This window comes from Vidua macroura, chromosome 23, assembly GCF_024509145.1.
Source record: "Vidua macroura isolate BioBank_ID:100142 chromosome 23, ASM2450914v1, whole genome shotgun sequence".
NCBI lineage: Eukaryota > Metazoa > Chordata > Aves > Passeriformes > Viduidae > Vidua > Vidua macroura.
In genome coordinates, this window is record NC_071593.1 from 4662875 (window position 1) to 4690541 (window position 27667).

At 56.4% G+C, this 27667-nt stretch overlaps 2 protein-coding genes across 6 annotated transcripts; both read left to right on the forward strand.

Moving 5' to 3' along the window:
* The first annotated feature begins 93 nt into the window (after nucleotides 1–93).
* On the forward strand, nucleotides 94–2544 carry RPL22 (ribosomal protein L22). Its single transcript, XM_053997848.1, has 4 exons — nucleotides 94–200; nucleotides 596–703; nucleotides 1298–1422; nucleotides 2328–2544. The coding sequence occupies exons 1-4, from the start codon at nucleotides 189–191 to the stop codon at nucleotides 2470–2472; spliced, it is 390 nt and encodes a 129-aa protein (XP_053853823.1). The 5' UTR covers nucleotides 94–188; the 3' UTR covers nucleotides 2473–2544.
* A 192-nt stretch (nucleotides 2545–2736) lies between these two features.
* On the forward strand, nucleotides 2737–26324 carry CHD5 (chromodomain helicase DNA binding protein 5). 5 transcript variants are annotated; one of them, XM_053997345.1, is made up of 42 exons: nucleotides 2737–2839; nucleotides 3891–4021; nucleotides 6671–6850; nucleotides 7297–7415; nucleotides 7912–8150; nucleotides 8510–8634; nucleotides 9733–9856; nucleotides 11240–11406; nucleotides 11487–11705; nucleotides 12175–12384; nucleotides 12472–12683; nucleotides 13704–13835; nucleotides 14346–14454; nucleotides 14742–14933; nucleotides 15018–15218; nucleotides 15558–15695; nucleotides 16120–16241; nucleotides 16399–16572; nucleotides 17262–17403; nucleotides 17609–17740; nucleotides 18220–18337; nucleotides 18783–18907; nucleotides 19267–19498; nucleotides 19576–19701; nucleotides 19831–20003; nucleotides 20157–20331; nucleotides 20746–20838; nucleotides 21235–21323; nucleotides 21516–21649; nucleotides 21855–21999; nucleotides 22184–22343; nucleotides 22469–22548; nucleotides 22667–22793; nucleotides 23105–23212; nucleotides 23525–23662; nucleotides 23912–24020; nucleotides 24200–24332; nucleotides 24525–24720; nucleotides 24898–25058; nucleotides 25152–25266; nucleotides 25377–25427; nucleotides 25668–26324. In XM_053997345.1, the coding sequence occupies exons 1-41, from the start codon at nucleotides 2776–2778 to the stop codon at nucleotides 25382–25384; spliced, it is 5877 nt and encodes a 1958-aa protein (XP_053853320.1). In that variant the 5' UTR covers nucleotides 2737–2775; the 3' UTR covers nucleotides 25385–25427; nucleotides 25668–26324. The 5 variants fall into 5 exon arrangements, with proteins under 5 accessions (XP_053853320.1, XP_053853321.1, XP_053853322.1 ...); XM_053997346.1 differs by having other exon boundaries at nucleotides 25671–26324; XM_053997347.1 differs by having other exon boundaries at nucleotides 3894–4021.
* Nucleotides 26325–27667: the final 1343 nt, after the last annotated feature.

Here is a 27667-nt window from a genome sequence, read left to right on the forward strand (position 1 = left end):
ATAGCCCCGCCCACAGCCCGGCCCCCGCGCTCGCCCCACCCCGCCAGGCATCACTGTCCGCTCGCAGGCTCCCTGCGCGGATGGGACCGGAAGCGATCGACGCCGTCGGCGCTCGGCTGGGACGGCCCGAGCGCGGTTGTGCGCAGGCGCGCGGGGCGCGCTCCCTTTCTGCCTCGCGCGGAGCCGCCATGGCGCCCGCGGTGAGTGAGCGCGGGACCGGCACCGGCCGCCACCTCCCCGAGCGTCCCCCCGCCGCCACCGCGACACCCCCCGCCCCGCCCCGAGCCCCCGCACCCCCCGCCGCCCCGCCGCCTGTCTCAGCCCCGCCGCCGGCCCCCGCCCGCTATTCTCCGCGTGGGGCCGGGCCCGGCCCGCGCCTTCCCGGGGTCCCACGCGACGCCCGCCGCCCATCCGGCTCGTGGAGGCGGGCGGCGGGCGAGCCCCGTCCCCACCGCGCTGTTCCCGGTCTCCATCCATGCCTGGGCCCTTCCCCTCTCCGCCAGCCCGGAGCTCGGCCCGGCCCCTCCCCGCCGTCCCTCACGGCGCTCCCCCTCCCTTTCTCTCTCACTCACGCTCACTCTCTTTCCCCCTGCAGCAGAAGAAGCCTGCGGCGAAAGGTGGCAAGAAAAAGAAGCAGGTTCTGAAGTTCACGCTGGACTGCACGCACCCCGTCGAGGATGGCATCATGGACGCCGCCAACTTTGTGAGTTCGGGGCCTCCCCGGGGGCCGTGGTGGCTCCGCCGCCCTCGGGGGCCTTCCCAGGGTGATGCTCCGCTCCCAGCGGCCCCGAACATCCCCGGCTATGCCTCGGCTCTGCCCTGCTTTCTTGAGGCCATCCCATGGGCAGAGGGAGAAGGAGTGCTGGGGTTGGGGATGAGGTTGGGTCTGGGACACTTTGTATCCATCTCTGCTGGGTGAGTTTGTGTCGTGGCAGGGCTGTACCAAGGCCACGGATGCTGCAGTTTGGGGTCATGAACCTGTGCCCGTCCAAACTACACTCCAATGGGCCTTGGCGAGCCTGGGGCTGAGGGGAGCTCAGAGGAGCCTGACCCCACTGTCCTGGCTGTCCCCTTGGAGGGCAGGAACATCCCCACCATGTTATGTCCAGGCCTGAGCACGTCACCCAGGTGTGGCTTTGATGGGGTGGCTTAGCCTGGCCTGAGGAGGGGGCTCTCCCGAGCTGTGGGGACACTGGTGTGTGTTCCCCAGCTCCAGAGTACCAGGCACGAGCCAGCCTGTGGGGGCTGTGCCTGGCTGGAGCTGTGGCCCCGGCTCACGGCCGTGTTCCTCCTGCAGGAGCAGTTCCTGCAGGAACGGATCAAGGTGAACGGCAAAGCGGGAAACCTGGGCGGGGGCGTGGTGACCATCGAGAGGAGCAAGAGCAAGATCACGGTCACATCAGAGGTGCCCTTCTCCAAGAGGTGAGGTGGGGCAGGCCAGTCCCGCTGGGCCCTTGGTCAGGGCTGCAGATGGCCCTTGGCAGGGGATGACTGGTGTGCACTGAGAGCCTGTGGGCAGGAGGGGCTGGCAGGGAAGAGATGTCTCAGGGCAGGAGTTGTGCTGGCATTTCTGCTACCTGGCGCTCGCTGAGTGGCTGCTCTTCCCAGATGATATATGAGACAGGAATGTGTTCGATATTCCAGCTGGGAAGGCTGCCGGGCTGGGCAGTGAGGGGGCCTGCAGCCAGAAGGTGCTGAGTGGAGAATTTAGGGGTATCTGCAGACAAGGTCTCTTAGGTTGTTCCCTTCATCTTGTGGGGGCTTTGGTCCTCCTTGGGCCGACGTCGGCAAAGTGTGGTTGTGCCAAGGTGTCCCTGATTGTTGCCCTCGTCCCGTGGTGCTCTGCCCGTTTCTCCCGGCTGCCTGTCCTTGGGCTGGCGTCGGCCAACCGGGGTTGTGCCACGGCTGAGGTGGCTCAGGAGCTGGCTGGGAAAAGCAGAGCTGTGTGGGTGGTAGGCGTGCCCTGCCCTGTGAGCGCCTGCCTTTCTCCCAACGCTGTTGCTCCACGTTGCTGCCCCACCTGGCACATCCCAGCAGTGGGTATCCATCCTCCCTGTGGAGATTCCCTCTGGGGTGGGTACCAGGCACTGGGGTCGCAGCCTTGCTGGGGCAAGAACGATCTCCCAGGATCTGTGTCATGGCACTGTGGTGTGAATCCCCTGGTTGCAATGTTTCCTGGAAGGAGCTTTGCTAGGAAATGGCCAGTGGGGTGTGTTGGTCCTGCTGGAGGTGGGAGCCCATGGGAATAAAGATTTATTAGCCAAAATGCCACCTGGGGGGTGGCAGGGGCCAGAGGGGCACCACTGTCAGCCATGCCTCTCCCACAGGTACCTCAAGTACCTGACCAAGAAGTACCTGAAGAAGAACAACCTGCGGGACTGGCTGCGCGTGGTGGCCAACAGCAAGGAGAGCTACGAGCTGCGCTACTTCCAGATCAACCAGGATGAGGAGGAGGAGGAAGAAGAGGATTGAGCCCCGCCGCCGCTGACGGCCATTTTGTACAGTTTCACTTTTCTGCAATAAACAGCGGCAGAGTTGTTCATAGCCCGCGCTCGGTGGCGGCTGCGTCTCCGGGGGTCGCTTTGGGGGGATTTCGGGTTTTTCGGGGAGCGGCGGAGGGGGGTGTGGCCGGGGGCGTGGCTCGGACATTGGGAGGCGTGGCTAGGGGCGTGTCCCCCTCGGGGGGCGGGGCCGGCTCTCGCCATCTTGGCGCGGAGCGGCCGCACCCGGCTCGGCCCCGGCGCTCGGCCCGGGGCGGGCGCTGCCCCGCCCGGCATGCGGGGCCCGGCGGCCGCCCGGGAGCTGCTGGACGACGCGGACAACGAGGAGGACGTGTCGGGTAGGCGGCGGCGGGCGGGGGGGGCACGGGCGGGGCAGTGGCATCGCTCCCATCGGTCCGGCCGTGCCGCGGGCGATCTCCGCTGTCCGCGCTCCCCGGACCGGAGCGGTCTGTGCCGCGTTCTCCTCAGTAGCCGGTTCTTTCCCCGGCCGTGCCTGGAGGCCGGCTGGTTCCCCCGGGCTGGGCTTGGTGCAGCGATGCCCACCCTGTCAGACCTAAACCAGCACAGCATGAATCAGTGAATCATGGAATCACAGGATGGTTTGGATTGGGAGGGATCTTAATCCACCCAGTTCTACCCCCTGCCATGGGCAGGGACACCTTCCACTAGAGCAGCTTGCTCCAAGCCCCGTCCAACCTGATCCTGAACACTTCCAGGGATGGAGCATCCAGAGCTTCTCTGGGCAAGCCGTACCAGGGCCTCTCAGAAGTCGAGAGAGCAATATGTCCTGACCACTCCAAAGGTTGCTGTGTGAGCTCATAAATCAAAAATAAAGACATAGGCCTAAAGCCCTGTGGAAACTGGCTGGGATGCACTGGGTTTGGCGAGATAATGATGGGGAGGTGTGCATTAGCATCAGTGCCTCTGCCCAGGGCATGAGCTGGTGTGAGCAGCCCAGAGCAACCTGGCAGCTGTGGCACCCATTTTCCTCATGACCCCTTCCTGCCCTCCACTGACTGTGTTTCTGTGAGCCCTGCCTGGGGATCAGAAAGGTGAGAGCCAAGGGCTCCCCCGGTGTCTGCAGGCCCAGGTCAGCAGGAGCAGCAGCACACGGGGTGTCCCCATGTCCATCTCTGAGAGCTGCCCACACCTCCGCGCTGGGTGTGAGTGGCAGGAGGATCTGGGCATGGGAAGAGCTGGTGCTGCTGGGCAAGACCCTTGAGGGACACCAGTGGGGCAAGCTGCCAGTGTGAGGGTCTGCAGGAGAGGCCACAGAGCTCTGTGTCTTGTGGCCTGAAGCTGCTGCTCAGGTGTGCTCCTCTGTCATGGTGAGCATGGTGTCCTGTGCCTGTTCAGTCTGTCCATGTGAGCTGTCCCTTTTGTCCCCAGAAGAAGATGATGGGGTGCTGGAAGGATTGGATGAGTTTTTTGCAGAAGACCAAGTTGTGGTACAGAAAAAGAAGAAATCCAAGAAGCTGAAAGATGGCAAGGCTGCCAAAATCAAGAGGAGGAAGAAGGAGGTAACACTGCATTTTCTCACAGTGGGCTGAGGCTCTTCAGCTGTGGTGCAGAGGCAGCAGCTCAGAGTGCTGCTGGCAAGCACCTCTTGGGTCTCTGTGGATGGAAAGAAGAGTCATTATTGGGGTTTTCCCTCACTGAGCAGGTGCTCTCCCAGCCTGGGGAGGTGACCCTCTTGCCCCTGGTGTATCATTCCCAGCTTGGCTGCTCAGGAGTGGCAATGTCTCCTGCCAGTGGCCTCTGGGGAGCAGCTGGGGGGAGAAGGGGCCTCCATGGCTCCTGGCAGTGATGCAGGCACCTACCCCACAGGAGCAGCTCGGCTCTGTGGGTGCACTGGTGTGTGCAGTGGTACTGTCTGGCCCCCTGTGTTGAGGTCCTCCTGCCCATACCACAGCGCAGCATCTGGGGGCAGCAGTAAATCTTGCTGGCATGTGCTGCACCACCACGGCATCTGGGGCTCATGTTCCAAGGAGGGAGATGCAAACCACCATGCTGGGACATGGCTGGGGCAGGGCTTCGAGGGTTCTGTGGGTGCTGGTGTTGGCTGCACTCATTCTACCTGGGTGCAAGTGAGGTGGTCCAGGGGCCTCGAGGACTTGGCACATGGAAGGGCTCTCGGGCCTTCTGTAGGAAAACCAAGGTGAGGATTTGTGTCCTCAAGGGTCAGGCCTGAGGCTGCACTGGAGGTGTGCTGCTGGGTCGAGAAGGCTGTCTGGCACTGCTCCCAGAGCCCAGCTCACTGGTGCTGTGCCACATGGGCTCTGCTTCCTGCTGTCCCATCCCCAGGCAGTGCTGGACATGAGGACAGGAGCAGACATCTTGTGTGCTGGCCCTTTTCCTGCCTAAATGTAGACAGGCTGCTGGGAAGAAAGGGCGAGCAGTGACAGTTCCTCAGCCCCCCACTTTCCTCGCTGGGGCTGGGGAGAAGCTGCTCACCCAGCACAACTGGGCACGTCCCCCCCTTGCCAGGGGAGCTGTAAACAGATCTGCTGGATGAGGTATCACACTGAAGTGCTTGTGCTACGGGTAGTACTGAGATGAGCTGCTGGTTTAAAGACCGGTGATTCCATCCTGCACTGCCTCTTGCTGTCGTGGCCCCAAGGAAGCTTGTTTCTGTCGTGGCCGTGGTGATGTTCTCTTTCTGCAGATACCACACGGGCTCTCTGCCCCCTCTACCTCTCCCATTCTTAGACACAATTTTTTCCCTATGCTGTTTTCTGTGAGGGGTAAAATAAAACACAACTCCAAGGTATTTTCACCTCTGCCCCTTTGCTGTTGCTGCTGACCTGCCTGAGCCCTGCAGCTGTGTGTGCTGAGCTTGGCTGCTGCCGAGCTGGGGATGGGGAGGAAATAACAGGCTGAGCGCCCCCATTTTTTAAAATTAATGCCTCGTATGGGCAGCTCTAATCAAGTTCCACCTGTGGGAGACTGTCCCCCATCTGTCAAGGCCAGGGAGAAGCTGGTGCTGGAGCTGTTGCTTGGCATGAAGCAACAGCCCGGCTGCCCTCGGGGTCAGGGGGTAAAAGATGGAGGACCTTGAATGGGGCTTCCTTTCCCTGAACTTCTCCAGAGTTGTGGGGGCAGATGAGCCTTACCCCTGCTATAGGGAAGTGCAGGCCTTGGTGTGAGGCCAGTGCCTGTGCCCGCTGCAGTCCCCGGGCTTCAGTGGGGCTGCCACGCCGCACTGCCGCGGGAATTCGCCGGCACCAGCCGCAGTGGAGCTGGAGGCGACGCACGAATCGGTGCTGCAGCCCCGCGGAAAAAAATCCGCGTGGAACAGCCGGGCTGTGGCTGGAACCTCAGCACAGGCAGATGAAGGTCCTTGGCAGGGAAGGCGGCGGAGAGGGAGATTCAACCTGTACTGCAGCAGTTCCCATGGAAACCAATTATCCTGTGCCCAATTCCAGCTGTTCTGAACTCCGCTGAAGGAGCGGCGCGGGCTGCTCCGAGCCGGGAGGGACCGGCCGGCAGGGAGGGAGCCCCAGCAGCCCCGGGCATCAGCGGCTGGGGCCGGGGCGGTGGCTCCGGGCAGGAGGGGCAGAGGGAAACAGGATTGGACTGGCGGGGCTGGGCGCTGTGCTGGCTGGAGCTGGTCCCTCAGCCCCAGCGAGCCTTGGTGCTTCTCAGTGCCCTGAGGGACCGCGTGGCATCTAGAGGGACCTGGACAAGTGAGGAGGGGGCCTGTGGGAACCTCGTGCAGTTCAACAAAACCATGTGCAGGTGCTGCACCTGGATCACGGCAACCCCCGATATCAATCCAGGCTGGGCGATGAGCAGTTCGAGGCAGCCCTGCTGAGGAGGATTTGGGTGTGCTGGTTGGTAGGAGGCTGGACGTGCCCTGACCGTGTGTGTTGGCAGCCCAGGAAGTTACCTGAGTGCTCTGCCCAGCAGGCAGCCACATTCCTTGGGATGGTGATTAATTGTGTTACCGTCAGTGTTGTGCAGTGGGTTGTGACCTCTCCAGAAATAAACAAAAATATCCCCTGGGCAGTCCCTGCTCTGGCTCTTCCAGCACAGTGTAGCCTTCAAAGCCTGCTCCTTTCTGACTGTGGGGAAGCAGAATGCATCCGTCCGCTGGAGATGGGCAGTTTCATGTTGGAGGAGAGTGAAGTGGGGAAAGGCTTGTTCTTCATTGTCCCTTTCTGTTTTAGGGGAGCAATGATGAGATGTCAGAAAATGAAGAGGAGATCGAGGAGAAATCAGAAAGCGAAGGGAGTGACTATTCTCCCAACAAAAAGAAGAAGAAAAAACTGAAAGACAAGAAGGAGAAAAAGCCAAAACGGAAGAAGAAGGATGAAGAGGAGGATGACAATGAGGATGGAAGTTTAAAGGTATAAAAGACTTCTTTACTCTGAGCTGGTCCTAGTGCCTGAAGCCGGGCTTGCACAAGGGGAGTTGAGGGTTTCATGAGAAACCCTTGGGTTTGGCAAGGATGAGGTTGCAGGTGAATGACTGGGACAGGAGAAATTCTATTTCCTTGGTACTTACCTTGAGTGCAGGGAGAAGTTGAGTTTCTTGGAGCTGTGAAACCTGCCAAGACCTTGTATAGTGTTACATGGTGGGGAGCATTTGCATGGTGCCATGTTAATTTGTTTCTTGGGACTGCATGAAGCATTAATTTGTTAAATGCTTGCGTGTGCTATTTCATAAATCCCAGAAACAAATCCCTGCATATCACTGACTAGGGAGTTATGGAGCACATGACAGAGCCAGCCTTGTGCTGCTCATTTGCAGAGCCGTGGCTGTTTGCGTTAATGATGACTCTCTAAATCTCCAGGAGCCCAAGAGCTCAGCCCAGCTCATGGAGGAATGGGGTCTCGATGACGTAGATTATGTTTTCTCAGAAGAGGATTACCATACTCTGACGAATTACAAGGCTTTCAGCCAGTTCCTCAGGTAGGGAACTGTGGACCTGGTGGTTGAGGTTTGGGCATTGCTCAGTCAGCAGATGAATTTGTGAAGTCAATTCTGCATTGCCAGCTCCTTGTCACTTCTTCCTCCCAACTCAGTCCTCAGAACTCCATTTATTTGGAGGATTGACTGGAGACAGCTGAAGCATTTGTCTCTCCTGCTCTCCAAAGCCCCATATTTTGTGTATGCTTACTTGAAAAGTTTCATGAGAAAAAGTGTTAATGAATTTCTGCTTGTACCATGAGCCTTTCAGAGCACAGCAGGTATTTCAGGGAAGGGAGGTCTCTGAGGAGATTTAGGTTTGCCCCCCTTGCATATATTTGCTTAAGAAAGCTCTGGTTTCTGCTGCCTCCCCATGAAACTCCTGCTGGGAGGCACCGGTGCCACGTCTTTTGGGCTGAAGCACCAGCATGGTGAGGGCAGGAGCAGACACACAACACAGTGCTGCTAAACGTGGTTCTCCCTCTCCCCTGCCCTGCAGGCCTCTGATTGCCAAGAAGAACCCCAAGATCCCCATGTCCAAGATGATGACGGTGCTCGGTGCCAAGTGGCGAGAGTTCAGTGCCAACAACCCCTTCAAGGGCAGCTCGGCGGCGGCGGCTGCGGCCGCTGTGGCTGCAGCTGTGGAGACTGTCACCATCGCCCCGGCGCTCCCCGCCAGCCCCCAGCACTCTGCCCTGCCCACTGTCATCAGGAAGGCCAAGACCAAGGAGGGCAAGGGTGGGTGCCACTTGTGGGGGGCTGCTCTTGCCAGCGGTGTGAAGCTGCTGCTCTGCCAGCAGAGCTGGCACAAGGCTGCAGAGCACAAGCTTCAACAAACCTGGGAGGAGAAGAGGGTGCCAGAGTGGTGTCTGCAGCTCCCGTTGTCCTTCAGAGGCATGTGGTTCATGAACCATGGCAGACTGAGCCTCTGGGTCTGCTGGATGTTTGGCAGTTTGTGGCAATTAATTAAAGTGAGCAGTAGCGGGATCTCCCTTTGTGCCGTGTTCCGCCTTGGGAAGTTGCTGTTCCACTCTGCTGGGGGGTGATTTGGGTGACAGTTGTTTGTAGAGTACCAGACAAGTTTTCAATTTCTTCAGGTCCAGGTGTACGGAAGAAAATCAAGGGCTCCAAAGACGGGAAGAAAAAGGGGAAAGGGAAAAAGATGGCAGGCTTGAAATTTCGGTTTGGAGGAATCCCCAGCAAAAGGAAAAAGGGCTCCTCTGTAAGTTTGTGGGGCTTTGGGTCTGGGAGGGAAGTACTGGGACAAGCCCTTGTAGGGGATGGTGCACCCAGCCCATGTCAGGGTGTCACAGTCTCACTTTTGCCCCTCTGTGGGGCACCAGGCCCTGATCAGCACATCCACTTCCACCCGTGTCCAGGCTCAGATTTGTGAGACTCGTGTCTGGCCACAGCTTTTGCTAAAACCACATGACCCTGTTTACTTCCAGCAGTGCGGGTGATAATGCCATCATTTCAGATTTCATTTGCAAAGGAATTCTTCAGGGCTTGCACTGCAGCTGAACCGTGCATCACAGAGAATTCTGGGATGCTTTAATTGCATTAGCAGGGCCTGCCCACGGCAGCTGGAGTCCCGTGGCATTGCCTGGGATGCCACAGCACACTGGGCTCTTCTCAGTGCACCAGTACCAGGCGTGTTTCAAGGAGTTAGCAGCATTTAAAAGAACAATTTCCTTTGATAACAAGTGACTGGGAGTGGGGCTCTTCTAGGTGTTGATAATATTAGTCAAACCCCCTCAGCTCACTGTGTTGCAGTTCCAGCTCTAATTTCCATAACACAACCTGTTTGCAAGCACATCCGTGTATTGAACATTGAAGGGCAGGAGCCACTCATTGCTGCAGATTTTCAATTGTGTATCACAAAAAATTCCTCCTGTGCTCTAGAGCCACACATTCACCTTCCAGAGAGTCACAAAGAGCTCCTGCAGCTGGAGCCTGAGCACCTGGTTAGGAGCGTGCAGGCTAGGGATTTGCATGCTGGAGTCTCCTGAGTGAGAGTTCAGATGTATTACTGTGTTTTGACTCCATGGAATGCTGGGCCCGTTTTGACTCCTTTCATGCTGTGGGAATGCCAAATGTGAATGCCTGCCTGCATGGACACAGGAGGGATGGCACGGCTGAAATGGGGGTCAAAAGAGAGAGAGGGAGCAAAGCTCTGCCAAGTACTGGAAAAAGGGGCCTCTGGATGCACAGGATGGGAGTATAGGCTTGCTCCCCTCCAGGAGAACACTGTCCCAGCAGTGGAATGACAGCTGGGGTGCCAGCACTTGGACTGGGTGTGCTTTGCTTTTTCCCTCTGCAGAGTGAAGAGGAGGAACGGGAAGAATCCGACTTTGACAGCGCCAGCATCAACAGCTCCTCCATGCGCTCTGAGTGCTCGGCTGGCCTGGGGAAGAGAGGGAAGAAGAGGAAAAAGAAAAAGAGGAGTAGGCCATCCTTTGTACTCTGTTCCTGTTCTGTTTGGATTTCCCTGTTCAGATGGTGCTTCCCTGGCCTGTGCAGCTCTGGGCTGTGTCTGGCACTGGCTCGGAGGCAGAGGATGTGCCTGTGCCTGTCTGTGTGAGTGGAGTGTGAGGTGCTCTCTTGGTGTCCAGGCCCTGCTGCTGGGGGCTCGTGCCTGCAAGGAAGTTTCAGAATTTGTGGGGTTTCCAGGGAAGTGATTTTCTGAGGAACAGCCCCTGGAGAGATGTGGCTTGTGGCAAGCTCCCAGCAGAGCAGGGCAGGCTGTGGGTGAGAAGGTGTGAAGGCGAGGGATGTTTTGTCTGTGTGAGGTGTGCAGTCAGGCAGAGGCAGGTGGCAGGGCTGTGGTAGCGTTGCAGGGGTAGGGAGGCATGTGAACCATGGAAAGGATCTGTCAGGATCTGCCAGTGGCTGTGTGGCCACATCTGTGTGTGTGTCCCTTCATCCCTTCCCAGGTGGATACTGTGCCATGGCACCTCTGTTCTCGTGCTGCTCTGGAGAGCAGCCCCCTGTGCTGAGCACGTTGCCTTTTTGTCTTGTGTCCTTGTTTGGGATGAGATATTTCAGATCCAGGCACATCCTTTGGCTTCTTAGCTTTTCTGATGGATTTTTGCTTCCAAGAAATGGAAGGGCAGCTTCTGGGCTGGCGATCAGTTAGAGTGTGACACTGGCCAGCCTCCCCACTGGTCAGCGAGGCTGGGCTGGCTGGCTAGCCCCATGTCTTGTGTGTGAAGGGCATTGCTTGTGGCCTTGTGAGGACCCTGGTGCTGGAGGTAGGCAGCTCCTGCTGCGTGCTGGAGGAGTGGAAGGTTGGAGTTCCATGCCAGGAGTCTGTGGCAGAGCTGGGAATTGAGATGAGCCATTCTGGCACTTGCAAGGCCTCGTTCCTCTGCTCCATTTCCCTTCCGTGCTGTGTTGAGCGTGCTCCTGCCTCTGTGCCAGGGAGCCCTGAGGAAGAGCAGAGTAGTCCCAGGAGAGGAGTCCTGTCCTTGGCCGTGTCACCCTTGCATGGTGCGTTTGCAGCTGGTGCTGGTGCCTGGGGAGGTTTCTCTGACCGGCCTCCCTTGCAACCTCTCCAGGTTCTGGCATTCTCCATTGAGAGCCTGAAGGAACCAAAGGATGATACAGTGTGGAGAGAGAAAGAGAGACAGAGGTGAGATGATGCTGTGTGCAAAGGTGAACTGTGGTGCTGAGGGACAGAGAGGCAGTGGGAATTAACAGGAGGGGTCTGAGGTGAAATGCTGTCCTTATTTCCTTAACTGTATGGTAGAGGAGCAAGTGTCCCATTCCCTCCGGGAGAGCTGGCTGCTCTGCCACCCCTCTGACTGTCACCTGTCCCTTGCTTGCAGCTGAAGAGGGGGACGGGTACGAGACCGACCACCAGGACTACTGCGAGGTGTGCCAGCAGGGCGGGGAGATCATCCTGTGCGACACCTGCCCCCGCGCCTACCACCTGGTCTGCCTGGACCCCGAGCTGGAGAAGGCCCCCGAGGGCAAGTGGAGCTGCCCCCACTGTGTGAGTGGGGTCGGGGCCCCGTGGGAGTGGGTGGCCTGCTGGTGGAAACCCTGGGTGTTACACTGGCTGTGCTTCCCCAGGAGAAGGAGGGCATCCAGTGGGAGCCGAAGGAGGAGGAGGAGGAGGAGGAGGATGGTGGCGAGGAGGAGGAGGATGACCACATGGAGTTCTGCCGGGTGTGTAAGGACGGAGGGGAGCTGCTGTGCTGCGACACCTGCCCGTCCTCCTACCACCTTCACTGCCTGAACCCGCCGCTGCCGGAGATACCAAACGGTGAATGGCTCTGCCCACGCTGTACAGTGAGTGTTACTGGCATTCCCATTCCTTACTCTGTCCCTGCTCCCACACCTGCCTGGCCTGCCAGTGGCTCTCTGGCTGCTGCTGCCCCTCACAGCCCTGCCCTCTGCCCCAAACCCCTCCCTGAGGAGTGTTGCTGCCAGGGTTGGCTCTGGAAGGCTCTGCTGCCTCTGTGGTCTCCCTGTGAGAATTGCTGGCTGGCAGCCCGGCCTGGTTTCTGATGGGACGTCAAGCCTTGTTCCATATGAGGCCTATGGAGAGGGGCCTTTTCTGCCTGGTGGCAAGACCTGTCCCCATGGGGGATGCAGAAGTGTCACGGACACTTCTCAGGCACCCTGTTCTGCCTGCTGTCTACTTAGCACTGAGGGCCCCCTTCTGCCCCCCCCAGTTCCCTGCTCTATTTCCCCGTGGCCCCTGGCAGGGTCTCACCTTAAACTCTGTACTCTTGCCTGTTTGCCTCTGTATCGCCAGTGCCCTCCCTTGAAGGGCAAAGTGCAGCGCATCCTGCACTGGGCCTGGAAGGAGCCGCCGGCCGCCCCGCTGCCGCCCGTGCTGCCCGCCGCGGACCCGCAGCTGGTTCTGCCCCCGCCCAAGGTGCTGGAGGGCATCCCGGAGCGCGAGTTCTTTGTGAAGTGGGCTGGCCTCTCCTACTGGCACTGCTCCTGGGTCAAGGAGCTGCAGGTGAGCCCACGTGGCATTGGTGTAGAGCCCCTGCCCGGCCCTCTGCCCCAGTGCCCGCAGGCTGAGCGTGGCTCCCTCCTGCCGCAGCTGGAGCTCTACCACACCGTGATGTACCGCAACTACCAGCGGAAGAACGACATGGATGAGCCACCGGCCTTTGACTACGGCTCTGGGGACGAGGACAACCAGAGGGAGAAGAGGAAGAACAAGGACCCCCAGTATGCCAAGATGGAGGAGCGGTTCTACCGCTATGGCATCAAACCCGAGTGGATGATGATCCACCGCATCCTGAACCACAGGTGAGGAGCCTGTGAGGGAAATTGTGCCATCCTTCTGCCAGGCCAAAACCTTGGGCTGGTGGGATTTCAGCTTCTGGCCTGTGCTGAGTCTCTGTCGCAATTCCACCACCTTGGGCTGGTGGAATTTCAGCTTCTGGCCTGTGCTGAGGTCTCCGTTGCCTTGGAGGTTTGTTCTAGGCCGAAGCTGAGGCGGGAAGGAGATCCATGCTGCCTTATTTTCATTTCTGCTATGTTGCACATTAAAAATAGAGTTATAGCAAATTTTCCCAAAGGTGGATGCACGGTGTTGTTCCACTCTTCCCAGTCATACTGTTTGGGTCCTGTTACAGACTAAGCATTCGATGCTGATGGGGATGGTGCTGAGGGGAAGAGTTGGAGCATGTGGCCAACTCCCTTACAGAACCTCGACACTGATGTTTCTTTTCTGTAGAAGAAATTCCCTGTGAATGAGATGTGCTGTGCAGATGGGCTTTCTGCATCGAGTGGCTGGAGACATTGTTGAATTTCTACATTTCAAGTGGCAGCTTGAAATATCAAGCAGTAGCAGCAGCTCTGCTGGGAGGCTGTGTGGCAGGAAAGAACTAAAGCTGCCTGTCTGACTTTTGTGTGAGCTTTACCTTGTCCACTAAAAAGGCAGCAGGTTTCCCTGCAGGCACAGAGTCAGACTTGGAAGTGTGTTTATTCTGTTTTTAGTGTAAGCAGAACTTCCTAGAGTGGTGAATGCTGCAGGTGAGAGGGGAAGCACTGGTATGCATCCAGGCCTGGTGAAACAGAGAAATGAGGTTGTTAGTGGAATGGAAAAGCAGCCTGTAAAGCTTAATGGTTTGACACCCTCACAGATGAATAGGCATTTCTGCTGGAAATGTCGATACTTCATGTTTTTCTACCTCAGTTTGGATGTCCTGGTCTGATGGTGAAGGCAGAGGATGAAGCATCCAGCTCTGTGGAAGCAGATCACAGCGAGCTGCTCCCAGGGGCTGGTGGCATTCCCTGATCAGCTTTCTGTGCCCTGTGTTACAGTTTTGATAAAAAGGGAGACATCCATTACCTGATCAAGTGGAAGGACCTGCCCTATGACCAGTGCACCTGGGAGATTGATGACATAGACATCCCCTACTATGAGAACCTCAAACTCCTCTACTGGAACCACAGGTATGAGCCCACAGCTGGGGGAGCTGGGCAGAGCCAGGGCAGCCCCTGCAAGTGTCTGGGACAAGGGGGACACAGAGGTGCCCCCCTTTTGAACACATTGACACTGCTTGCAGTGATTTCTCTTCAAAGGGCAGTGGCCCAGCATTGATGAAGGCTGGCCCTCCTGATGTGCCATTTTCGGGCTGCTGGGCAACCCCACCTGCTCGTTTGCAGCCTGTGCTCCCCTTCCCCTGTGTCTGCACTGCTATGGCATTCATGGTCTCCATGGCCATGCTGCCTGTTTTGGGGGAAAACCACAGTACTCTGAGTTTGCTGTTCTTCATTCTGGAGACTGTTGTGTAGACTGTTGTGAGGGGAAAATCAATGCCCTGTGAGTGCCCGTGCTAACTGGGCCAGAAGAGCTTCTGTGGGGAGAGGGGCAGTGAAATGTGGGAGGTCTCTGTGTCCCTCAGCTCAGAGCTGAGAGAAGAGTGACCCCCTGCCCTCCCTGACGTGTGCTGGCTGTCACAGGGAGCTGATGCTGGGGGAGGACACGCGCCCTCTGAAGAAGCTGAACAAGAAAGGGAAAAAGCTGAAAGAGGAGAAGCTGGAAAAGCCTCCAGAAACACCTCTTGTGGATGTGAGTGAGAGTGGTGGGGACAGTGTGGTGGCATGGGAACCTGGAGGGAGGGAGGCTGTCTGTGCCCTTGTCCTGTCACGTTGTCCTCCTCTGGTTCCTTTGGGGACCCTGTTTCCATTGAAAATTCTGGCGTGGTGTAGCTGTGAGGAGCCTGGGGGCTGGGCTGTGCCAGGGACTAACTCCTTTGGAGTTGTTGGATGTTACAAACCTAAAGAGGGGTGTGCTTGGGTGCAGGGGAAGGAGAGGTAGGTGGTTTTCACTGCTCTGTGCCATGGCTCTCTTTTCAGCCTACGGTGAAGTTCGACAAGCAGCCGTGGTACATTGATGCCACGGGGGGCACGCTGCACCCTTACCAGCTGGAAGGGCTGAACTGGCTGAGATTCTCCTGGGCACAAGGGACAGATACAATCCTGGCTGATGAGATGGGGCTGGGGAAGACGGTGCAGACTATCGTGTTCTTGTACTCCCTGTACAAGGAGGTGAGTGGAGCACCTGGCAGTCCCCAGGTGGCTGAGAGCTGCTGGGTACGGGGAGAACAGCCTGGGCTCTGTCTTCCTGAGCAGGGCCACTCGAAAGGGCCGTACCTAGTCAGTGCCCCCCTCTCCACCATCATCAACTGGGAGCGTGAGTTTGAGATGTGGGCACCTGACTTCTACGTTGTGACCTACACGGGGGACAAGGAGAGCCGGTCGGTCATCCGGGAAAATGAGTTCTCTTTTGAAGACAACGCCATCCGGAGTGGGAAGAAAGTCTTCCGGATGAAGGTGGGAGCTGAGTCTGTGCCTGCCCCTTCGTTCATCTATCAGTAAGAAGGGGAGAGGAGAATTTGACCTGGAGAGGGAGGCTGGTTAGATCTCTGATCAGCTTCATTGTTTACAAATGCAGAAGATTTGTGATGAGCTTTACAGATTTCTGCCAGAGCTTTTCTATATCTGTAGCCCCCTGCTTGGTTCTCGTGCTGGGGTGTTCTGCTGGCATGACTTAGCTCTGTGCCAGGCAGTGCAGCCCTTCTCATCTTGGATCCCATGCAGCAGCAGCAAAGGTGGAGGCTGTCCTGTTGGCTGCTCTCTTATCCAGGCTTTTCTTTCCCTCTGCTCCTCCAGAAGGAAGCCCAGATCAAGTTCCATGTCTTGCTCACGTCCTATGAGCTGATCACCATTGACCAGGCAGTGCTGGGCTCCATAGAGTGGGCCTGTCTGGTGGTGGATGAAGCACACAGGCTGAAGAACAACCAGTCCAAAGTAGGTGGCAGGCATTTGTGAGTGATTTTTTTTTTCCCCTCTCTTTTAACATCCTCTGGCATTAAAAGCACTTCAGCAGCAGGAGAGGCAGCAGCCTGGCTGCCTGACAGTCCTTGGACAGGCTATCATGGAAGGGAATTGAAACCTCTCCTTCCTTTCCTCTTTACCTGAGGCTCAGTGCAGTGTCCAGCTCCTGGGATGTTCAGTGTCCCTGGTGCAGGAGGAGACAAGTGGTGTGACCCCAGGATACACAGGATTGCTGCCTGTGCTCAGTGGGAATGGCTGGGAGCAGGACATGCTGGCACCCTGCTCTGCATGCCCAGCATGGGGGTCACTGCTCAGTCTCCAAGTGCACCCTGCAGAGTCCCCCAGTGACACTTCAGTTCCTAGCGGTCCTTGTCACCCAAACTTATTTCTTTTCCAGTTCTTTAGAGTACTGAATAGCTACAAGATCGATTACAAGCTGCTTCTCACAGGGACTCCGCTCCAGAACAACTTGGAAGAGCTCTTCCACCTGCTCAATTTCCTGACTCCAGAGAGGTTTAAGTAAGTTGCACTTACCCAGGCCATCAGGGTGGCTCCTCATGAGCATTATCTCCTCCTCGAGAGCACTGCCCTGGTTTTTAAGTCATAAAGCAGCAGATCCCTTTGCTTTCACGTGCCCCTGTTGCTTAGTGCCATGGGGGTCTGGCTGCTTCCACAGCAACCTGGAGGGGTTCCTGGAGGAGTTTGCAGACATCTCCAAGGAGGACCAGATCAAAAAGCTCCATGACCTGCTGGGTCCCCACATGCTGCGGCGGCTCAAGGCCGACGTCTTCAAGAACATGCCGGCCAAGACGGAGCTGATCGTGCGCGTGGAGCTGAGCCAGATGCAGAAGTGAGTGATTCCAGTGCATTCCCCAGGGGCGTCTGGCTTCCCCCAGCATGGTGAGGTGTCAGTGGGGATTGAGGGGTCAGAGGCACCCTGCTGGCCTGGGGCCTGCTGCAGGAATTGTGTCTCACCAAAGGTATTATGGTCCATGCGGTTGAACTGGGCCCTGTGCAGTCCTTGGGGCACGGGAGGCTGTGCTGGCAGTGTGGCTCTGCTGGCTCTGGGGGCATGGAGAAAACACTGAGGCCGAATCCCCTTCTCCCATTCCTGGCACTAGGACATGGCCCATGCTGCTGGTGTGCCTGGGTCAGCCTGGAGCCAGCTCTGCCCCAGCTCTGGTTCTGCTAGGCTGACCCATTCAGCTTCAGTGGCATCTCCTGCAGCTCAGGGCACCTGCAGGAAGGGCCTGTCACTTCTTCCCCACCTGGTGGGCAGGAGGGCTTGGCTGGCACCCAGCAGAGAGTGGTGGTGGAGGTGCTGTGCCCCTCAGGCCACATCCCACTGCCAGGGCTGTGATCCCCCCAGAGCAACTGGAAACACCCAGCACTAGGTGCTAAATTGCTTTTAAAACCCTCCAGATGTCCCTTTTGCATCTCCAGTGACACTAGGGGGCTTTAATTCAGTGCCCTCCTGTTTGTGCCAGTCCCACACCTGCCCCAGCTGACACGGTGCCTGTCCCATCCTCCCTCCTGCAGGAAGTACTACAAATTCATACTGACAAGGAACTTTGAAGCCCTGAATTCGAAAGGTGGTGGGAACCAGGTCTCACTGCTCAACATCATGATGGACCTGAAGAAGTGCTGCAATCACCCGTACCTGTTCCCTGTGGCAGCTGTGGTACGTCCCCTGCCTTTGCACCCCTGGACATGTCTCAGTGTTGAGTGGCAGCTGCTTCCATGATCCTGCTTTGGTTAACACTGTGGGTTTCCATGCGAGTGGTTTCATACAAGGACTTAGATTTTTGTTTTGGAAATGCAAGTGAAGTTCTCCATGAGGTTAATGCGGGTTGGCCTTGTGGGCATTGACCATGCTGCCTTCACAGGAGGCCCCTATGCTGCCCAATGGATCTTATGATGGGAATTCTTTGGTCAAATCTTCTGGGAAACTGATGCTGCTCCAAAAGATGCTGAAGAAGTTACGGGATGGGGGTCACAGAGTTCTGATCTTCTCGCAGGTGAGAGCAGGGAGGAATAATAATAAATACATTTTTAAAGGAATTTTTTTAAATTATGTATGGGAAATTTGTGCTGGGAACAGACAGAAATAGGTGGAATAGCTGGTGACAGCTTCTCCCCCAGGCAGCCATGGCAGTAATGGTGCAAGGGCTGTGTCCCAGCTCGCTCCTGAGGGACTGCCTGTCATGTTTAAGAGCTCTGTTAGCTCAGGATAGAAAAGAGACAACAGTCACGAGGCTCCTCTTTGGGGAGGGACAGTCAGACACAATTCCTTCCTGCTGGCAGAGTTGCCTGTAGAAGATGAGATGTGAGTGTTGCTGCCCGTTGGCTGTGCTTGCTTTGCTGACCATGCTGTGCCTCCACCACCGAGGCCTCTGGGCTGTGGGCAAGGACCGTGCAGGGGCAGGGCAGCTCCCCAGGGGAGGCAGGGGTGTTTGGCCATGCAGACCCTCTCACGCCAGGTCACCTTGCCCTGTAGATGACAAAGATGCTGGATTTGCTGGAGGATTTCCTGGAGTACGAAGGCTACAAGTACGAGCGCATTGACGGGGGCATCACCGGCGGCCTGCGCCAGGAGGCCATCGACAGGTTCAATGGTACTCACCTTCCTGCCTTGCTGAGGGGGCCATGGGGGGATGACAGTGTGTGGCCAGCAGCAGATCATCTGCCAGTGCCCAGAGCTTGTGCCACACTCCCAGGTCTGGCTTCCTGTGGCACGGTGGGGCTGCTCGTACCACGCTGTTAAGCCCTTGAGTTGGTTCTCACAAGGAACCCTGACTGTGCCAGTAGCTGTTCAGCTGGAGGGGCTCCTGCCTTTCCCTCCAAGAGCTCAGCAGATGACAGAGCTTCCCCTTTGCTCTGGAGCTGGGTTCTGCAGCACCTGGTTCCCAGGGAGCGATGTGTTTTCACTCCTTGACACCCCTGTCTCTTGCTTGTCAGCTGTGGGAGCCATTTTGTCCCTCTGAAATGGTGCTGCTCCTCTCTGTGAGCTGTGCTTCTTTCTGTCTCACCTCTTCCCACCTCTGGGTTTGTCGTTTTCAGCTCCTGGGGCTCAGCAGTTCTGCTTCCTCCTCTCCACCCGCGCCGGTGGTCTGGGCATAAACCTTGCTACGGCCGACACTGTCATTATTTATGATTCTGACTGGAATCCCCACAATGACATCCAGGTTTCTGACTTTCTCTTTTCCTTCCTGTATAGTAAGTACCTCTCTGGCTGTGCTCTCTCTTTGCACACCCTCAGTGGGATTTCAGTATCTTCTCTTGAGAGCTGCTGACACTTTCTCCTGTGTTTGTGGGTGTTTCTGCTCAGCAGTCCCCTTCCCGCACCCTCTGGCCTCATTCCGGCCTCTCTGCAGTCTAGGAGACACCTGACATACAAAACTGCCTCTCCCCTGTGACATTGTCACTTCTCCCTCATACTTGTCCTCAACTGGGTGCCTCTCATGCAGCTTGGAGGGTGAGAAGCATGGCCCCCTTGTCCAGCTGGCATGGTGCCACCCCCGCCAGCTCCGTCCTCTGTCCGCAGGCGTTCAGCAGAGCTCACCGCATCGGGCAGAACAAGAAGGTGATGATTTACCGCTTCGTGACCAGGGCCTCTGTGGAGGAGCGCATCACCCAGGTGGCCAAAAGGAAGATGATGCTCACCCACCTGGTGGTCCGCCCGGGGCTCGGCTCCAAGTCGGGCTCCATGACCAAACAAGAGCTGGATGACATCCTCAAGTTCGGGACAGAAGAACTCTTCAAGGATGATGTGGAGGGTGAGGTGGGAATGCTCTGTGTGGGGCAGGGCCCTCTCTGAGCTGCTGGGGCTCACTCTTCTCTCCCTGTGCCACAGGCATGGTGTCTCAGGGACAGCGGATTGCAATGCCGGATGCTGTTACCCCTTTCTCGGACGCACTGTCAACAAAAGGGGGTGCAGCAACCCCCGGCATGAAAAAAAAACATGGCAGCACCCCACCAGGTGTGTAGCCCCTCTTTGCTGGGGGGGACTCATCCCCCTCCCTATCCCCTCACCTGAGCTTGCCTGGCTCTGGAGCAGACTGTCCAGCACCCTGATCTGCACTGCTGTTCCCCTGGCTCTGCTCTCCAGGTGACAATAAGGATGTAGATGACAGCAGTGTGATCCACTACGATGACGCTGCCATCTCTAAGCTTTTGGACCGAAACCAGGATGCGACTGACGACACGGAGCTGCAGAACATGAATGAGTATCTCAGCTCCTTTAAAGTGGCTCAGTATGTTGTGAGAGAAGAGGACGGTGTGGTAATGTGATCAGTATCATGTCTTACAATCACCCCTTTGTACATCCCTCCGTGTTCCCTCTGCTCCCTCTCCTGTCCCTGCAAGTGCTTGGCATGGGGCAGGACCCTCCCTGCTCTCTCTCTGTGCTCGAGCCCCTTGTCTCTGGCTCTGCAGGAGGAGGTGGAACGGGAGATCATCAAGCAAGAGGAGAATGTGGACCCTGACTACTGGGAGAAGCTGCTGCGGCACCATTATGAACAGCAGCAGGAAGATCTGGCCAGGAACCTGGGGAAAGGGAAGAGAATCCGCAAGCAGGTCAACTACAATGACACCTCTCAGGAGGACCAAGGTATGGCCACAGGTGCTCGGCTCCTGACCAGGCTCACGGGACAGACAGAGCTGTCACTTGGTGTCTCACTGCAGTTGGTAGATTGCCTGGATCTGTACTTCCCAGATTCCTAAACTTTGCAGTGTAGAAATTTTCAAGTATTTTTTTTCTTTTTATTTGTTGGTCTGTAAACTCTGGTTTCGCCGGAAGAATCTAGGAAAGACATATCTGTGGGCAAAATATTTCAAATTCTGTTTATGCTGCATAACAGAATGCTAATTCTGTAGGACCTGAGAACATGATTTCCTGTTGCTGTGTCCCCCTCTCCTGCTGCCTGGCAGTGAATGCCTGTCATGCCCACAAGCATGCTCTGACCTGTCTAGCACATCCCTCCCAGGCAGGGTCTTCTGACCTGGCCTCCCTTGTGTTCTGCAGAGTGGCAGGATGAGCTCTCTGACAACCAGTCAGAGTATTCCATTGGCTCTGAGGATGAGGATGAAGACTTTGAAGAGAGGCCAGAAGGCCAGAGTGAGTTGATATGTTTGTTGATACTCCCTGGGATTTGGAAGCATCAGAAGTGTCTGGGTTGAGGGACTGGTGTGCCCAGGGCTTCTGTTAGGGGACTGTCCCTGCTTTCTATCAGGTGAGGAGCTTTCCAGGGCAGGGAAGGCAGCCAACTTCTTCCTTGGCCTCTGCAGTACTGTGGTCTGCTCCACCACGAGGAGCAGGCATGGTCCCCCCTTGCCTGGGAAGGGCAGAGGAGTGTCCTGGCCTGGGGAGTGGTGGCTGGAAGGGACCCTGCAGTCTGGGCAGATGCTGTGGTGGGTTCTGCTCCCATCAGGAGGGAGGGCAGGAAGCCTGGGGCACATGAGGTGTCTTTCCTTGGTGCCTGGCCCATCCATCACTGAGGCTGCTTGGCTCTAGGTGGCAGAAGACAATCACGGAGACAACTGAAGACTGACAGAGACAAACCTCTCCCTCCTTTGCTGGCAAGAGTTGGGGGGAACATCGAGGTGAGCCTCGGCCTCAGCCAGAGCATGGGCAATGCTGTTGCTCCCAGGCTGCCTGAGGGCTGGATCCCTCTGTGCTGAATTACTGGGGCATCAGTCCTGGTCCAGCAATGCCTGTCACAGCTGTGAGGCTCCAGGATGCTGCGTGCTGCTGAGGCCACTCTGTGAGCCCAGCGATGCCTTCACTTCCTGCAGGTTCTGGGCTTCAACGCCCGGCAGCGCAAAGCATTCCTGAATGCCATCATGCGCTGGGGAATGCCACCCCAGGATGCCTTCAACTCCCACTGGCTGGTCCGGGATCTGCGAGGGAAGAGCGAGAAGGAGTTCAGGTACAGAGGTCCTGGCAGGCAAGCAGGGCTGGCAGCCTGCACCCCTTCACTGTGGGCTTTTTTGGGGAGGCAGTTTCATTGAGATGGCGTCTCTCGTTCCCTTCTTGGGTGTGAGACTTTCCTCATCTGTGGGTGATGGGATCATGTGTGTGCTGGGTTCAGCAGGGAGGCCACGGGCCAGGACTGAAGTCTGGCTTCCCTGCAGGGCATACGTGTCTCTCTTCATGAGACATTTGTGTGAGCCCGGGGCTGATGGTGCTGAAACCTTTGCGGACGGCGTTCCCCGGGAAGGGCTGTCTCGCCAGCACGTGCTGACTCGCATTGGGGTCATGTCACTAGTAAGGAAGAAGGTGGGTGAGTAAAATTATGAATGGGCCTTTTCAAGAATGTTCTGGACACTTTTCCCAATGGGGTGGGTGCAGCAATCCTGCCTCTTGGTCACTCTGTGGGTGAGCAGCCTGGACACGCCGACTCCGTGGCACCAGCTGGGAATGTCCCTGCTCTGTTTGACCTGACCATGTGTGTCTGTCCCAGGTCCAGGAGTTCGAGCATGTCAATGGGAAGTACAGCACCCCAGACCTGCTTCTTGAGGGCCCAGAGAGCAAGAGATCCAGCGAGGTTGTGTCTTCAGATCCCAACACACCTGTCCCGGCCAGTCCAGCACACACACACACAGTACTAGGGGCTCTTGCAGGTATCCAGGGGGTTGTGGCTGGGGTCTGGCTTGGGAGGGGAGGTGGGCCAAGACACCAGGAGGTTTTGCAGGTGCTTTACCCATCGGGCCCTGCTCACAGCTTCCTGACTTTGCTCTTCCTACAGATAAAACAGAAGCACAATTGGGGTTCCATGAGGAAAAGGAGCCGGTGGAGCAGAAGCCCAGAAAGGTGTCCGACAGCCAGGTGAGGTGGCTTTGTTCAGCATCTCCTCCAGGAAGTTTCCCCTGCTCTGCCTGGAACTTGGGGTACTCCCTAGGGAAGGGAGGGCTGGGCTGATCTGGAATGGATGCTTGGCCTTTAGGTACCTGCAAGTGCCGAGGAGGAGAGAGAAGAGCACCTGGAAAGCTGTGACAGCAAGGAGAGGCCAAGGAAAGAGAAGCAAGAGGATTGTGAAAAGGCTGAGCCTCCTTCTGAGCCCCTGGTGAAAGGTGAGGCTGTGTATCTTCTCTGTGTCGCTTTGTGACCTGAATGTCACAAAGTCCTGCAGAAATTCCTGAAAAAACAAGTTGTAAACTGCATGAAATGGTCATTTTGGGGGGCATTTGTTCCTTCAGATGTCTCAAGGAAGAGGGAAAACTAAATACATTTATTTGATAAAATGCAGAAGAATGTTCTCTGAAGTTCTTTGAGCATCTTGAACGTACAGACAATATAGTCACTTTACCCTAAAAGGGAAAGTCTGTCTGGATAAGTAGGTTGTTCCCTGCAGAGCATTTTCCATGTCAAGCATTTCTTGTAGGCCTGTTCCCTCCCGCAGATGAGGGGATTCAAGAGCAAGAGAAGCCTTTGGAGAAGGCGGAGTTGAGCAGCAGCCCGGGGAAGGGGGAGGATAAAGAAGTCAAACCAGGTGAGGCATGAGGCTTTGGAGAGAGAAGAGTGGGAAGAATTCCCAGAGTGAGACTAGTGCCTGGCACAGTGACAGAGCGTGCCCACAGGGTGGTGGCAAAGATGCCATCAGCACCAGCACCATTGGTGCTCAGGAGCCACGAGCGGGAACAAGACCCTGTTGGGATGGGCACTGCCTGTGTTAACAATGGGACCTGCTGGGAGGGGTTGGTGGCTTTTGCAGCAGTGACTGGCTGTTGATGGGGCAGGGGTGGCACCAGTGGGTCTAGTGGTGGAGCACAATTTAGGCCAGTTCCTTGTGTTTGCCAAGCAGAGGATGGCAAGGAGGAGGAGAAGGAACCAAGTGATGCCCAGCAAAACGGTGACAAAGAGGAAGAGGAGGAGGGAAAGAAGGATGACAGAAACATGAACTTCAGATTCATGTTCAACATTGCTGATGGTGGCTTCACAGGTAAGAGTGAGAGATGAGGTGTTGGCCTGTTCTGCAAAGCTGCTGCAGAGGCTCTGAACCTGTTCAAGGAATGTGTCCCTTGTGATGGGCCGTGGATGGGCTGGTGCTTTGCTGGCAGCAGCAGACCTGGGTCTGCAGTGTGCCTGTGGTCCTGGGAGGTTCCATCGCTCGCCCTGCCCGCATGCTGTGCATTGACCTGCAGTCCAGCTGCCTGACCAGGCTGTCTCCCTTCTGCTTCTGCTTCCACAGAGCTGCACACGCTGTGGCAGAATGAGGAGAGGGCTGCCATGTCCTCTGGCAAGATCTACGACATCTGGCACCGCCGACACGACTACTGGCTGTTGGCAGGAATTGTCACGTACCCTTTGACCTGGCAGAGCGGGAGGCAGCGAGGCGAGAGAGGCCTCTAGGGGTGTGGGAGCTGGGTTGGTGCTGCAGTGATGAGCAGGGAGAGGGTTTAGGGCCTCAGTGTTGCTGTGGGGTGGTGAGCAGGCTGTTGGCTGGCTGGTTCTGCCCTTGACACTTCTCCCATACCAGTCATGGCTATGCCCGCTGGCAGGACATCCAGAATGACCCGCGCTACGTGATCCTGAATGAGCCCTTCAAGTCAGAGATACACAAGGGGAACTACCTTGAGATGAAGAACAAGTTCCTTGCTCGGCGTTTTAAGGCGAGTGGCAGGTCCAGGGCTGGTGAGTCCTTGTCGGTGGGAGGACCAGAGCAGCGCCCTGAAGCCAGGGGGGAGTTTGCAGCATCTTCTGTGAGCGAAGTGGGGAGTGGACTTTGTGAGGAGCTCCGAGCTTTACTGGTTTATAGTGGGGCAGGGTCTGGTCCTGAATCCTTCCTCTCCTGCACCTCCCAGTTGCTGGAGCAGGCCCTGGTGATCGAGGAGCAGCTGAGGAGGGCGGCGTACCTCAACATGACCCAAGACCCCAGTCACCCGGCCATGGCACTGAACGCGCGGCTGGCAGAAGTGGAGTGCCTTGCTGAGAGCCACCAGCACCTCTCCAAAGAGTCCCTGGCTGGGAACAAGCCTGCCAACGCTGTCCTGCACAAGGGTATGCGCCTGCAGGGCTTGAGGAGCCTGCTCTGAGGCTAGGAAGGGTTTGCCACCCTCACCTGGGGAGCCAAGCCAGGAGATGTCCCCCTCTTTGTTCTCTCAGCCAGGAGCTGCCTGCTCCTCTCAGCTTGCTGGGTCTGGCAGGCATCCCAAGTACCTCCTGCTTTACTTGCAGTGCTGAACCAGCTTGAGGAGCTGCTGAGTGACATGAAGGCTGATGTGACACGCTTGCCCTCCATGCTGTCCCGCATCCCGCCCGTGGCTGCCCGGCTGCAGATGTCAGAGCGGAGCATCCTCAGCCGCCTGGCCACCCGTGGAGGGGATCCAGCTGCCCAGGTCTGTGGGGACAGGCACAGAGCCCTCAGGGTCAGGGTCATGGTCAGGTCAGGGCTGCAGGCCCATGTCTGTTCTCCCTCCTTGCCTCCCCAGGGCTCCTTTGGCTCTGCTCCGATCTTCAACAACAACTTTGGGCCAAATTTCCGTGGTCCGGGGCCAGGTGGGATTGTCAACTACAGCCAGATGCCTCTGGGACCCTACGTGACTGGTAGGTTGGGGTTTTGCTCTTGGGCAGAGAAATTCAGAGGGTGGATTTGGGTGGTCCAGGAGTGCTGCCAAAGGACAGTTGTGAGCAAGGTGTTTCCTCTGTCACCACAGATATTTAGCAGTTCCCATGATTTTCCCCTGCAGCTCCCTCTCCTAGCCAAGGTAAGGCTGTGCTTCCTGCTATCTGTTCTCTGTTTGCTGGGGAACATGAAGGGGTGGGGGGCTAAATGGAAGCTCCATTTTGGGCTGTCCCCCCCAGTGCCAGTAACTGACTGTGGCCTCTGCCTCAAGCAGCCGCAGTGGAGGTGGGAGCAGATCCTTCCTGCAGCCCCTCCCAGGTGGGCTTGGCATGTGGGGAGGGTCCAGATTTGGCTTATTGACAGCCCTTCTCTCTTCCCACAGCAGCCCTGGGGGATACACCCTGTCCCTGGCCACGAGCCGCTGTTGCCAGAGGTCGGCAGGGAAATTGTGCCAGCGTTGCCTGCGTGGAAGACAAGCTGCTGCCGGCACTGCCGCGCTGTCCCGCTCCCGCTTCAAGTGTGCTTTGCCTGCTGCAGCCCCCGTGGGAGCGGCGGGGCTGGGGGTTTGTGTCCGTGTACATTTTTTGCACTTTCTTATTGAAGACTTGAAGAGTTTGTCTGGGCGAGGTGGGCTGAGGGGAGGGAGGGAGGGAGGGCTGGAGTTGCGGTGTTTGTCTGGTTGTGTTGGCAGGTGTAGGGGTGAGTGGAGGCCAGTGGTGCCATGTCCCAGCCGGCTGTGCTCCCCAGCTTCCCCCTAAGGGCTGTCTCTTCGTCCTGGTGGTGTTTGAGCAAGCCCATGCCTGTTGCTGCCCTGCTGGAATCCCTGGCACTGCTGTGGTGTGGCTGGGGGTCCACATGTGCCGGGCTTGGGGCAGGCAGGTGGAGGGGATGTGGGTGGGACAGAGGGGACAGCTGGAACTGGGATGGGGATGCCTCGAGCGTGGTGACACCGGCAGCCGTAAGCAACGCCCCTGCATCCGCTTCGTGCTCTGTGTGTCCCGGTTTCTGTTCTGTGTTTTAATAAATCCTTTGGGAAGGACGCAGTGGAGTCTGGCAGGGGAAAGGATGGTGGGGCAGCCTCGGGGGGGGCCTGGCCATGGTCTTGGTACCCCTGTTGTTCTACATGTGTCCACAAAAACACACACAGACGTCTACACACACACACACACATGCACATGGAGACACAGGGATATGCACACAATGGCCACAGACAGACACGAGAACGTCCTATCCACACAGATACTGTAATCTCTGCATGGTGCACGTCTATGTCACCCCCACACGTGTACCTCTTCATATACAGCATATGTAGATCTATGTACACACGTGTAGATATACACAGAACTGTTTTAGATCTATATGTGTGCATATCTATCTTTATGTGAGCATACACAGCTATAAATACGGATTTATTTAGGTACTGCTATGTGGGTGTGTACCTGTGTATACACATCTGTATATTATACAGGTCTATATAATGTATTTGTGGTTTTAACAGATGTGTGTTTGTGTACATATATACTTCTGAGTGTGTGTGTGTAGACACAGGTATGGGTAGATAACAGATATATGTACATAGGATAGATCTATACATGGTATGGATGTATAGATCTATATTTACAGAGGTAAATACATGTATGTATATATACATATATATACATACATGTATGTAAGAATACACATACATGTATGTTTTTAATTTGAATATATGCTCATGCATACACATACATGTGTAGATGTATTTATGTATCTACACATCTCTGTATCTCCATATCTGCATCTCTGTATGGCTGTATAGGTGGATTGATCTTTGTCTATGTGTACACAGACAGACATGTATTTGTAATTTTCATATATTTATACAGTAGTGTAGATACAGGTAAAGGTGTATAGCTATCCTAGACAGAGATAGTATATGTGTGTGTATATACACAGAGACACAGATGTGTTTATTTCACATGTATATATGAATGTATGTTTCTGTTTGCACACAAACATTGATGTAGTTCTGTAGGCAGAGGTACATGTATAGGTAAAGCTGTAGAGGTTTAGCTGCAGGTAAATCCATGTTCCTAAAGGTGTAGGGGTGTGGATGTGGGAGGTGTGCACACTGACTCTCAGCCACAGACAGAGAGGAGCTTTGATGTCATGAGTGGGTCAGAAGAGACCCACCTGCCCCATGTTTGTACACATGCACATTTATAGTAGGGCTGTAGGTGCAGCCATGGCCAGACAGCAGATAAACACACACAAATTGTGCACGGAGCTCACACACACAGTGTGCAGAGCTCAGTGCACAGATCTCACACACACTCCAGAGAGCTCACACACAGAGTGTGGAGGTCACACAGTGCACAGAGCTCTCACAGTGTGCAGAGCTCA

What these genes read in the sequence shown, in the direction of transcription:
- RPL22 (XM_053997848.1), top strand. An exon ending in TCATGGACGCCGCCAACTTT is followed by an intron (nt 704 to 1,297) that starts GTGAGTTCGGGG and finishes TTCCTCCTGCAG; the next exon opens with GAGCAGTTCCTGCAGGAACG. An exon ending in GAGGTGCCCTTCTCCAAGAG is followed by an intron (nt 1,423 to 2,327) that starts GTGAGGTGGGGC and finishes CCTCTCCCACAG; the next exon opens with GTACCTCAAGTACCTGACCA.
- CHD5 (XM_053997345.1), top strand. Translation starts at nt 2,776, where the DNA reads ATGCGGGGCCCGGCGGCCGCCCGGGAGCTGCTGGACGACGCGGACAAC. An exon ending in TGAAGAACAACCAGTCCAAA is followed by an intron (nt 15,696 to 16,119) that starts GTAGGTGGCAGG and finishes TTTCTTTTCCAG; the next exon opens with TTCTTTAGAGTACTGAATAG. An exon ending in GAAAGGTGTCCGACAGCCAG is followed by an intron (nt 22,549 to 22,666) that starts GTGAGGTGGCTT and finishes CTTGGCCTTTAG; the next exon opens with GTACCTGCAAGTGCCGAGGA.